At 39.8% G+C, this 11,428-nt stretch overlaps 3 protein-coding genes across 4 annotated transcripts; 1 reads left to right on the top strand and 2 right to left on the bottom strand.

Annotated features, from left to right (window-relative positions):
* Positions 1–1,412: 1,412 nt before the first annotated feature.
* Positions 1,413–5,960, bottom strand: LOC119134631 (kinesin-like protein KIF16B). The gene is made up of 10 exons (XM_037271466.1): positions 5,874–5,960; positions 5,554–5,655; positions 5,342–5,458; positions 4,180–4,277; positions 2,934–3,049; positions 2,702–2,844; positions 2,298–2,466; positions 1,903–2,025; positions 1,641–1,813; positions 1,413–1,549 (listed from the first exon to the last, which is right to left on the bottom strand). The coding sequence occupies exons 1-10, from the start codon at positions 5,958–5,960 to the stop codon at positions 1,457–1,459; spliced, it is 1,221 nt and encodes a 406-aa protein (XP_037127361.1). The 3' UTR covers positions 1,413–1,456.
* A 397-nt stretch (positions 5,961–6,357) lies between these two features.
* LOC119134636 (MAD2L1 binding protein) lies at positions 6,358–8,016 on the top strand. The gene is made up of 3 exons (XM_037271472.1): positions 6,358–6,761; positions 7,061–7,317; positions 7,419–8,016. The coding sequence occupies exons 1-3, from the start codon at positions 6,530–6,532 to the stop codon at positions 7,941–7,943; spliced, it is 1,014 nt and encodes a 337-aa protein (XP_037127367.1). The 5' UTR covers positions 6,358–6,529; the 3' UTR covers positions 7,944–8,016.
* Positions 8,017–8,087: 71 nt separating this feature from the next.
* ephx5 (epoxide hydrolase 5) lies at positions 8,088–11,425 on the bottom strand. Of its 2 annotated transcripts, XM_037271471.1 has the most exons (10): positions 11,314–11,409; positions 11,186–11,250; positions 10,894–11,110; positions 10,597–10,777; positions 10,066–10,275; positions 9,856–9,985; positions 9,255–9,466; positions 9,038–9,146; positions 8,835–8,960; positions 8,088–8,760 (listed from the first exon to the last, which is right to left on the bottom strand). In XM_037271471.1, exons 2-10 carry the CDS (start codon positions 11,206–11,208, stop codon positions 8,562–8,564), a joined length of 1,407 nt encoding a protein of 468 aa, XP_037127366.1. In that variant the 5' UTR covers positions 11,209–11,250; positions 11,314–11,409; the 3' UTR covers positions 8,088–8,561. The 2 variants fall into 2 exon arrangements, with proteins under 2 accessions (XP_037127366.1, XP_037127364.1); XM_037271469.1 differs by having other exon boundaries at positions 11,186–11,425.
* Positions 11,426–11,428: the final 3 nt, after the last annotated feature.

Here is an 11,428-nt window from a genome sequence, read left to right as displayed (position 1 = left end):
GTTTCGTAAAAACAAAACAAAAAACTCATTCCACAAACGGTACAAAGCTTGACAAGTAATATTCCACTCAAAGTACTAAGCCTAACTCTGTTGTCTGCAAAAGTATTCCATGACAGTATCCCACTTATTTTGTGCCCAGAAAAAAATGCAAATGTACTGAGAGACAAATGTCAAATCCAAAAAGTTGTTAAAATGCTTCTCGTTTTGGAATCACTGGAGCGCCTGCTGTTCTCCACTACAATGGCCTTTTGCCCAGATGCCATAACGTGTCCACAGGAATAAAAACGGCGATAATACCTATTTGCTTTAGTCAAATGGACAATGTTTACCCCAAAATAGATTAAGACAAAGCAGCCTTATTAATACCGCATGCTCACTTGTGTAAGATTAACGTGCCATATGTCAATAATCAAAATGTCATAATTAGGAGCTGTGACAGCTGCTAATGAGTTCCAGTAGCATTGTTTTGAATAAAGATCTATTGAAGCTGCAAATGTCATCTGCCAACTAACTTGCAGCATAGAATATTAATACCTCAACATATGTACCTGAATAGCCACTTTAAGACATGAAATATCAACATGTATGATTTGAACCCAAAATCAAATGAATTGTTAAACATTGTCTTGGAATATAAAATATTTATATATATATTTTTTTTAATATCAGAAGTAGAGGAGCAACAAAACCTGCTTAACAACATGCAGATATACTCAAGTATATCATCCAGCATGCATTGTTTGGTTATAATTCAACCACTACTTCTCATGACAGGCACGATCTCGGTTCATGCATAATGGAACAGGCGACTTGGCTAACTATGATGAGGGCCCAAAACAATGACATTTGGTGTGATTTGGGATTGTCTGGAAAACAGTCAGATAGTAATTGCTCAGCAGTCACTGTTCAAACTGTAGTGGATTTTTCCTCTCTCTTTTCAACAACCTTAGGGTTTTGCGAGCTCTCAGTCTCTGAAGCAATATTGTTGCAAGAGAGTGAATGACAGTTTGGTTTCTCTACCCCAGACTCCCAAACGCTGTCACACTCTCACCTGAGGTGTATTTCAACAACTCAGCGTTTGAGGTGCCATTTGAATCTTAATAGATGCAAAGTTATATTTCATGCCAGGTTGACTTTCTTTTTCTCTCCCCCTACCGACTAGCCACTGCTAACATGTCTGGATATTTATAGGAGCTGCAGGGACACCAACTGGTGAGATGGTTTCATTGCAAGCACAAGTGTCAAAACTGCTTCTAGGCCGAAATGTAAAAATTCGCAATATAATTGTTTGGTTTAAAATAAACGCAGGAGAAACTGATGACAAAAGTAACACTTGCCATACCTGCAAAATACCTCGAGTCTCCTCCCATTTGCAGGTCCACTCTTTGGTTAGAGTATAAACCTGCAGAAATGGAAAGGATTGCAAGGGATGACAAATACAGTAAGCACCCTCAAGCTATTCATTTGGCAGGAGAAGAGTGACCTTTTCTTCATTTTCATGCAGCTCCTCTTCCATTCTCAGAGAAGAAGACAGCTTTCTATGAGACACCTGTAGCAGTACACAGAGAAATACATGCCCATGTTAATGAACTCTGCAAAAAAACATCGTTGAATATTGTATGACGGGAACAATACAGGACCGGTTTGGATTCCAGTAGCCTTTTCAGCCTGGTAACCTCTGCCTGGAGATCCTTGATCAACTTCACACTGCTGTCTTCATTCACTGTGGGGTTGTTCAGGATGTTTCGAGCGCGGTTGGCATAGCGCAATGTGCTCAAGGTCTCGGCATAGTTCACATTAGCTGGGGAAATGGCTGCAACATCATGGAGAAAGGCCCAAATAAGTGATACAGTATAAAGCGTTGTCCTGCTTTAAGAAGAGTTTCAAATGTACAATGCATACTTGCAATCATTGTAGTCTTGGAGTTTCCACCAAGACTGTCTTTAAGCAGCCATGTAAGAACAGAGTCTCTGTAAGGGATGAAGGTCATCTTTTTGGTTGTCGGTTGTTCTAAACTGAGCTCAGCTGGAAGGTCAAACAAAAACACACATGCATTTAAAAAGTGCCAATTCTAATCCATTAGTAATCTATGCAACTGTAATTTGTCACATACTAAAATAGTAACTTGAACTTTCCATACTTGTGGTGAAATTAAATAGTAATAAAAGCTATCCAGCTATTTTTTTAGAGTGTGAATAATTTGGTGCTGCAACGGTTGTTTTTCTATCAATGGGCCCATTGGCATAACAGTAAACATGGTGTGCCAGTCTGCTCGTCCTGCTTTGAGCGCCATTTACCCAGAGCTGAGATGACAGTGCCCAGGGTGACGAGTGATTTGTTGATGTTGGCGCCCTCCTTTAGTCGGATGCCTGAAGTCTGCGTGATGTCTGCCCTCTCACTGCCAGCCAGGTCCACCAGGTGGATCTTACTCAGCATCTCGCGTGACAACTCGGCATCAAACCATGTCTGTGGCAAGGTTCGCAGAGGAATACGACTTACGAGCACAAAGCGGCATGACAGACCTAGTTGCAATGTTGTAATGGAAAAACATGAGCCTTTGATGCTATTAAAAAAAGTTCAGGACGCCAATTGAGAATCAGGCTAATTAGAGCTCCTGAGACATTCAGTAGCATTTATAAACCTCCCAAAAATGTAAGGCGACTTCAACACTGTCCACTCATGTATACCACACTTTCCTTACCTGAGAAAAGCTGATAGAGAAGATGGCATGCGAGCGGCTGCTTAAATCATTCATCCGTGTGCTGGCAGTGATACGGTTGGCGTTCCCAGCAGCAATCAGCTCTTCCATGTCGCTGTAGCTATGTACCAAATGCTTGGTCAGATCTAAGGACAGAAGTTTTTAGTCTGTTTTTTCTTTTAAGAAATATTTATGTCAAGTGTGTTTCAGGGTGGGGTGAGTTAAAATCTCTTACTCTCAACATATGGTCCATGCCTCGGGTGTTCTCGCACTCTTAAGCCTCCACTCTCTGTGACGACAGTCCTCTTTTTAAGAAGGTCATACACACGTTCATTGTAGATTTCCATAAAGCTGGTGCCCAAAAGGATTTCAGTGTTAGTTTTTTGTAAATGACAGCACATCATCAAAAGCCCCCAAAAATTATCACGAGTATACTTATACAATCGAAACTGAAGTTGAGCCTGATCTGAGCCCTGACAATACACTGAGAAAAAATAAATGTAACATTGGAATTTCTACAGTAAACCCAACTTGCTTTAAAGCCCATATAAATATTGGCTTATAAGAGAGTCAAAGTAGTTCTTAACTCTAAAATTCTAGATAGAGAAAATCAAAACCTGTCCAGACGTAGGTTTACTATAAACAAAACTAGGACAATAAATGATCACAAGGGTAAAGACAGTTATTCAGAAGGAGAGTTTCAGTAATATTGCATATACATTTTGGCTCAACATAATAAAGATTGAGTCCAAGACATTACAGGCCAAAGAGCAAGCGAGCCTTAATGCAACCATTTTCTGTCTCTGTGTTGGGCGCACAAAAAAAGTTCAAATTTTAGATTAATTGAATGTAGTTTGCAAGCGCTTATGTTGCTCATAAGAAGCCAGTTATATATGGTACCATTTTTTCTTTATACATGGATGTGAGAAAAGGGAAGCAAATAGACACTTACAATACTAAAATGCATTTTTTCAATCAGTATAAAGTTATCTAAAACATAAATAGATAAATAAGAACAGTTGAATACAATCAAAGCAGGAGTTACCAATGCACCCCAAGCACCAAAATGTGGATTCCTCAATTCAGCAGACCACAAAAGAAAATGCTTGTTTTGCAAGTTCTTTCTTTGTCAGCAAAATGGGGGCATGAAGTAGGGCAAGGTGCACTCTAAGGGTAAGCAGCAGGTAGTATGGTGTAAAGTGGAGCAATCTTTTTTTTTTTTTTAACAAACAAAAGTAAGACAAACCTTCAGAATATTGTGCTTAACTTGATTAGTGCAGTGCAGAATAAATGGAGGCCATTTAGTAATGCAACTGAGAAGTGGGTTTTTTTTGGTTTTTTTTTTTTTTTTTTTTTAGAGGGGGTTTATATTTGCAGGTTTGAGGCCAATATTTGGAGGTTAGGAGCAGGGATGCATATTAAATTTAGAAAAATCCAGATTATAAATGTAATACCCTGAAGAGGAGAGTAACATCACATACCTGACCTCTGTACGAAATGACACTGCATTGCTCGTGTTCCTCTCTGAGATTTTGGAGATCAAGCTGTCGCAGATCCGTGGGATTAAGCCTTTTTCTTCCTGGAAAATTAAACACTTAAAAATTCTGAAACGACGTTTTATTGTTTTAATGCGAGTGTCTGTTAACAAAACAAGCAGCGACAGTGGAACAACTGGCGCACAAAGTTAGTGAAGCATTAAAGCAATCTCTTGATTCCTTGTTTTGATTACACTGCAGTAGATAGCAAGCATTAAAGACGTTATATGTAATTATCAAGTATGTTGAATGGAACAGTGATGGTGTCCTGGTAGACATTCATTTACCCCTTGGTAGTGAAATTTACATTTGAGTGCAAGGTGGGAAATGGAAAAGCTACGCGCTGCTGCACTCATCATGTTTTCTGATTAGTGCAGGAAAACGCGGAGACAAATGAAGAGAAAAGGAACGATGCCTGATGAGGTCACATTCTAATTGTAAGATGTGTCAACATTACGTTCACGCTGGGTAAGCACAACTAAAATGTTTTGCGATCTAAGCTCCTCCGCGCTGATTATATTGGGGCAGTAGTAGTGTCTTAGGTGATTGACAAACACGTTAACCGTGGTTTAAAGAGTTCCGTTGTAGTTTCATCAATTTCTGTCTTTTTTTTTTTTTTTTAAATGGCATGGTTACAAGAAAGTGTGCGAGCCCTTTAAATTGCCAGAATTTCTGCATAAATTAGTGCAAAATGTGATCTAACTTTCATCTCATCATCAATGTCTGGTAATTCCAAGTGGCTCACATACATTTTGAAACTGCATCTCGGGCCCCACTCATTTCTTTGACAACTTTCATGTGGTGCAAGGCTCTATTGTCAACCTTTCGGTATACAAATCCACCTAACACTTCACTCTCTTCCTAAATTTCTGAGACTCAAGTCACAAGTTGTTGTATTTTGCCTCTCTGAGGCCCTCCACTGAATATTGAAGTTCTCCTCAATTACTTCTACTATAGTAAAAGAGTCAAAACAGAACCTTATCTTTGGAATCATCTCATACAACTCTTGCAGATGCATGTGTTCCCATTATTTTGGTGAGTGAGTGACTGAAACATTTTACATGGATTAAAACGTATTTTAAAGTGCTGGAAAATGTAGAAACCTTACAGCATGACCCATCATGGTGTAGGATTTGCCTGATCCAGTTTGGCCATAGGCAAACACACAGGCATTGAAACCTTCAAATGCAGCTTTTAAGACATCTTGCCCCAGATCATTGAATATCTACAAAAAAAAAGTAGACCAAGAACGTTTAAAACTCTTTAACATACTATAAAAACAATACTGCAAAATCTGCAAATACACAAGAGATTGGATACCTTCTCCTGAGATGCAAACGAGGGACTTTGGTCAGTTGAGTCATATGAGAAGTCATAAGTAAATATCTTTGTGTTCTTTTCATCTCCTCGAACTGATGCTGGCTAAAGAATTTCAAGAGGGTCAATCACTTTGCATGAAGCTGGCTCACGGTGCATTGCCGTTATAGACGCTGTACCTTATGCAAATATATATTGTTTCCTTCCAAACGCGTCACCACCTTGGATGATAATCGTTGTTCTCTGTGGAGAAGTAAACAACAGTGTGACTAAATAAACAATAATCAAGTCATGCATTTTGTTTTAATTGTATTTCTTAGTACCTTTTGTTTAGTGGACGGACTCGAACTGCGACGCGTACTGAGGCCATCACGGAGAAAACGACTGCAGCGTTTGCGCAGGCCGAGCATGCTGAGCGTCAATTAATACTCAGTCAATTAATTCACCTGTGGTGCCTGAGTGAGTGATTTGCACCTTTTCTCCAGCAGAGGTCGCTATTTACAAGCGCAGACGGTCCATAACGCAGTTTTGATATCTTTAAATTACTAATTATTTTCTACAGGTAGTTGTCACGGACATCCTTAGTTTCTTAATAGGTAACGTACTCAAAAGGATACTTTGAACATGTAGAGATTTGTAGTTGTGTTTTAAATTTTCATATGCTACACGTTTCCACAGGCTATTTTTAAAACACATTTTATTATTGTTATTGCTCTTCAATTCTATAAAACCGGGGTGTGACAACAGGAAAATGCGGACCCGATGGTGACAACATTTGATGATTACAGACTTCACAAATCGATTTTCAGAATTCCGACGTTTCCGTGAGCGTTTGAATGCAACGTAGGCAATAATTTCCCCATAATGCCGTGGGGTAGTGGAAGTCACACACTCGGCGGCAACTTTTAAATTTGCGTTTACCCAAACCCGATCAAACTAAAAGCAAAACAGAAAACAATCGCAAGCGTCGAAGGCAATAATGAAGCAGCCAATCCCGTCTTCAAAAAAACTAGCAGACGCTGAAATGATGATCGCACCAAGGTTACTGAATGTTCCCGACGATTCAAATACAGGTGAAAATGTCGGCGCGGCTGATGGCAAACCAGAAGTGGGTGAAAAAGAATTTAAATGTTCTGAAGACGAAAGCCAGGATCAAGTCAACAGCGCCCAACAGAACGACAACATCACTGTGTCTTCAAGCAACTCGCTTGGTAAGTCCAGATCTGATTTGATTAATTATTTGAATCATTCATTTGTCCTGTCGCAGACGTTTTCTGATCAAAACCTCCCAGAACTTTTCTAATGTCGTGAGCTACAGAGCAAGATTGATAAATCGGTCAATTATAACATCTACTAAAGTACTACTGTTGGTTATGTCCTATATTTCTAACCACTGTTCAAAGATGAGTTTGTTTATATCTTCCAAACAAGCAAGTTTCATTCACCGTGCAGCAAGCTCAGATTGACACACTTAGTTAATTGCTTATTCATTTTCTGCTTGCATTGCCAGAAAACACAAAAGTAGGAGTCTGCAGCGTGACAACCGAGAAACATCAATTTAACGCAGCCGAGAGTGACGCAGAGATGGCGAGAAGAGCAAAGGAGGAGGGAGTTGTCAATGTCGTCTTCCCGGGAACTGTGACTCAAGAAGGCTGCTGCCGTTTTGTCAGCGAAATCCTCAAGTGCATTTTGTATCAGAGGCAACAGCTGCCCATGACCTATGACCAACTCGTGCACTCCCAGAAGAAATGGCAAGACTCAAAAGTGGTAAATGTTCAGTCCCATTGCACAAACATCAGATGTCCAGTATATTTTTATTCTGCTTGAGTCTCAATACATTTTTTCTGGTTGGTTGTTTGCGTCTGTAGAATAAAGACGTTTGTGGAAGGAAAGTGAATATGGCAGACGTAAATGGACGTAAATGTCAGAAGACGCTTCAGGACCTGGAGGAGGTGCTGCATCAGCTGGAGGTGATGTTCACTGTTAGCAAGGTACCCCGGGTTCTGCTGCTCATGGGTGGTTCGCTCATCCTCCCCAAAGAGATCTACGAGATCAACCTGGAGGCGCTGGTATTGGAAAGTGGCGAACGATGTCTACGCATGTCATCATGTTTACGACAACTCTTCCGCACACTTTTTGTAGCTGACCTTTTGTCTGATAGTAGACCAGGCCGTTTAATGCCCACCACGGTCTTGGCACTGGCCCACAGAGACTGTGGGGTTGGTTGGTTCCACCCTAAACTCCAGTTTAAAGTGCCAACTTCAGTCAACAAACAAACGATTGCTCTTTGTACTGATCTGTGCAGTTTTAGCAACAAAAGCACAGACGTAGTGGACTGGAAGGAATATGTGTGGTTTCAAGCACCTACGACCATCAAAGGCTTTCGCGATTGAGTGTAATATTTTTAATTTTTACTTGTATATTTTTAATGAAACATTGCAATATTAATTGTTATTAAAATTAATATGATTTACACAAGCGGTATGTATGATTTTGTTTTTTGTTCTTAATTTTTCCAGGTAAAATACTATGCGCGATTTAAATTACTTGTTTTTATACTCGTGTATGGTTTACGATCAAACAAAGCATTTTTCCCCAATATTTGCTATGCCCCAAGGAAGGAGTGAGAAAAAATGGGATTTGAATACAAAATCAATACATACAATACAAGGACAATTAAATACTTCAGTTGCAACCTTCTTGCAACATTTTAACGAAGAACTTAAAACTTGCATTGATCTATCAAGTCAAATGTTTGTTTTTACAATGTACTATTTATCTACTTTTTATGAATATGTGAGAATTAAGTTGCAACCTTTTTGTAACATTTTAACGAAGAACTTGTGAAGTCATAATCCCCAGTAAATCTTGTAGTGATAAATGTAATCAAATGTTTGTTTTTACAATATACTATTTATCTACTTTTTATGAATATGTGAGAATTAAGGATGATTATAGACTCAAGAGATATATTGTGCATAGTATGGGGTATTCGGACTACACGTGTGTATTCAAAGCTCCACCCTTCTAACAAACTGGATTAGATCATCGGCCAACAGATGAGGCTCCTCAAAGGCAGCAAAGTGACCACCTCGAGGCATCATTGTGTATGAGACAATGTTTTGAAACCTATTTTGGGCCCACGATTTAGGACAGTGCATCAGCTCTCCAGGGAAGGCAGCCAATCCTGTCGGTACAAATATTCTTGTCCTACAACAAAAGATTATTGTTGTCACGGGACTCCAAAAACACAGGGCCTCAAATAGAGATATTAATCGACATACCTTGAGTCAATCCTGTTTCCAATATTCTCCTTAAGGTTCTCTTTGTAGAAACGCATGGAGGAGACGATGGAGCCTGTGGTCCAGTAGATCATGACATTTGTCAAGAGGTCATCCAGGCTAAATTTCCTGCGCAAATCAACAACAGTTATGAGCAACCCCAGAAATAATGCTGATAGATGGAGAAGAAAAAAGTACTCTCAGACCTTTCCAGCCCACCATCCTCCAGGTGTATGTTCTCCATGTCAGTCCAGGTGGAGAACTTCTCCAGAATGTAAGCAGCCAAGCCTACCGGGGAGTCATTCATCGCACAGCCTGTTGAACCAGTGCAGGCATTCCTCTGTGACATGTTTTGAGACTGAAATACTTTGGAACACCAAAAGGTAAATGTCTCAAAAGTTGCAAAATGATGTTCCAACCTACCTAAAGTGTCTGGTTTGGTAGCCTGAATGTGTAAGTAGCCTGATTCCCTCAAGATGGTCCACACTTGCTTTTTAAAAAATGGGAACAAGCGGCGGACATCTTCCCGACTCAGGCTCACCAAGCGGGGCAGATAAGGGCCAATCAAGAGGGACAACATCACTTTAAACCCTTTTCTTGACATAAAACTGTTTAAGTGGAGACCTTTCACACACCTGTATGAGATTTTAAAAAAAGTTTGTTTGGATCAGCTTTTGGTGTGACAAAAAATGTAAACATGATTTTTACCCAAGACTCTAGTCGTATTGAAACTTACACGGTAATTTTGCATATATGCTCAACTTGTGTGCAGAGTAAAAACATTCTGAAGCATTTATCACTGAATGTGGCTAAATGTCATTCAGATGACTGTCAACAAGCTGACACAGCAAGTGCTTAACCCTATTGTGGAATTTGCAGCAATGGCACAATTATTGCACAATGCACTGACACACACTAAGGCTCTGTATTGTTAGCGTGGGAGTAACCAAGTGTGAGGAGACAATTTCAGTATGGTGAGCACCATATTATCAATTGCTGAATCTTGTTTTTCAGACTGTCTTACTGAGGCTTCATCTGTGCCATATTGGTGGTGATCAAAGAGCCCCAGTCTCCTCCCTGCAGGTAGAACTGCAAGAACCCTAAACGCTCCATCAATTTCAGGAAAATTCTGGCAGCAGCAAAAGTGTTGAAACCTACAAAGAAGGTCAGGAAAGTATGAAGGTAAATACCCACAACATGCCCTGAATCATCTTTCTACCACGGAGAAATATACCTTGTTTATGAGGGGCCTCCGAGAAACCATATCCAGGTATAGACGGGCATATGACCTCGAAGGCGAGATCATTGTGGCTCTCAGTGAGAAGTGGCAAGATCTTGTAGAATTCAAAGAAGGAGCCTGGCCAGCCATGAACAAGCATAAGTGGGACCACTTTTTGATTCTTTTGTGGAGTTGGCCGAACATGGATAAAATGCACATCTAATCCTGTTGAAAAGGACAAAAGTTTGGAGTTGCAATGGAGTTAAAATATGCACATTTTTAGTGCCATGCTGAAAATGTTGGATCTTCAGTTATATTTTGATAAGGATATTTAGCAAAAAAATATATCCTACAAAATCATTGGGAAGAAATAATTATGAAAACAATTTCAGTTACAGTTGCAAAGACCTTTTGTTGGGAATTTCAACATTACCACATCTAAAACTTTGTAATATTAACTTTACAACTTTTCGTTATAATTTTCGGGGGTGTCTATTTGGGCTCTTTTAATCCATCCTTTGAGGTACTGGTAGATCAAATGAATACCTTCAATTTTTGTTTTGAAGTGTGGATACTTGTTCAGCATTGCCACTTTTTTTTCCCAGTCAAACTGGTGTCTCCAATAGGAAACCACTTGCTTGAGATAAGTGGAATTGAATCCATACTCAAATGTGCTATCTTCCAGAGGGTCACTGTAGCGGGTATTGTCAAGGCGCTCTTGAAGGACCTGAGGAATTGGCATTTGGTACATGATTGCACATATCTCCACAATAAAGGCCAAGTTTTGATATATTTCTCAAAAAGGGATATTTTCAATTCCATTAAATTGACCATCCAATTCACCTTGATTTCATCATCTGAGGTTTGCACCTCAAAAGAGTAGATCTTGTCATCTTCTGATTGTGATTTCTCGCCTGCTCCCCACCACCCATCACCTTGGGGAATAGTTTGAACTTTGTAACATCTTCTGTGCTCAACGTACAGCAATGCGACGCCTGCTGCTACCGCTGTGCCGATCACGATCTGCTTGTGGAAAGTATCCAAGTTCAGGAAGCAGTCTCTGCACCATTGAACACATATTAGTTTATTCCTCAGTGAATCAAATGAAACATGGATGCTGACTGTATATACTTACTTCAAAAAATGTACTCTTTGCATTGTGTTCCTCAGGTGAACGTCCACGTATTTCACAATTGTGCACTAAACAAATGAGGAAAATCACTTAGATGTTGTCAAATAAAACTAAATATTGTTATAGAGTACCGTTTAGCTAAATACGAAGCGTTGAAAATGTACAGAATACGAATGTTGGACGGGGTTATTCCGGGACAAATCCGTCGCCAGTGGAAGGAGCGACAGAGCAACTTCAACAGACGAT

The sequence above is a fragment of the Syngnathus acus genome, chromosome 15 (genome assembly GCF_901709675.1).
Source record: "Syngnathus acus chromosome 15, fSynAcu1.2, whole genome shotgun sequence".
Lineage (NCBI taxonomy): Eukaryota > Metazoa > Chordata > Actinopteri > Syngnathiformes > Syngnathidae > Syngnathus > Syngnathus acus.
This window is presented reverse-complemented; position numbering and strand designations above follow the sequence as displayed.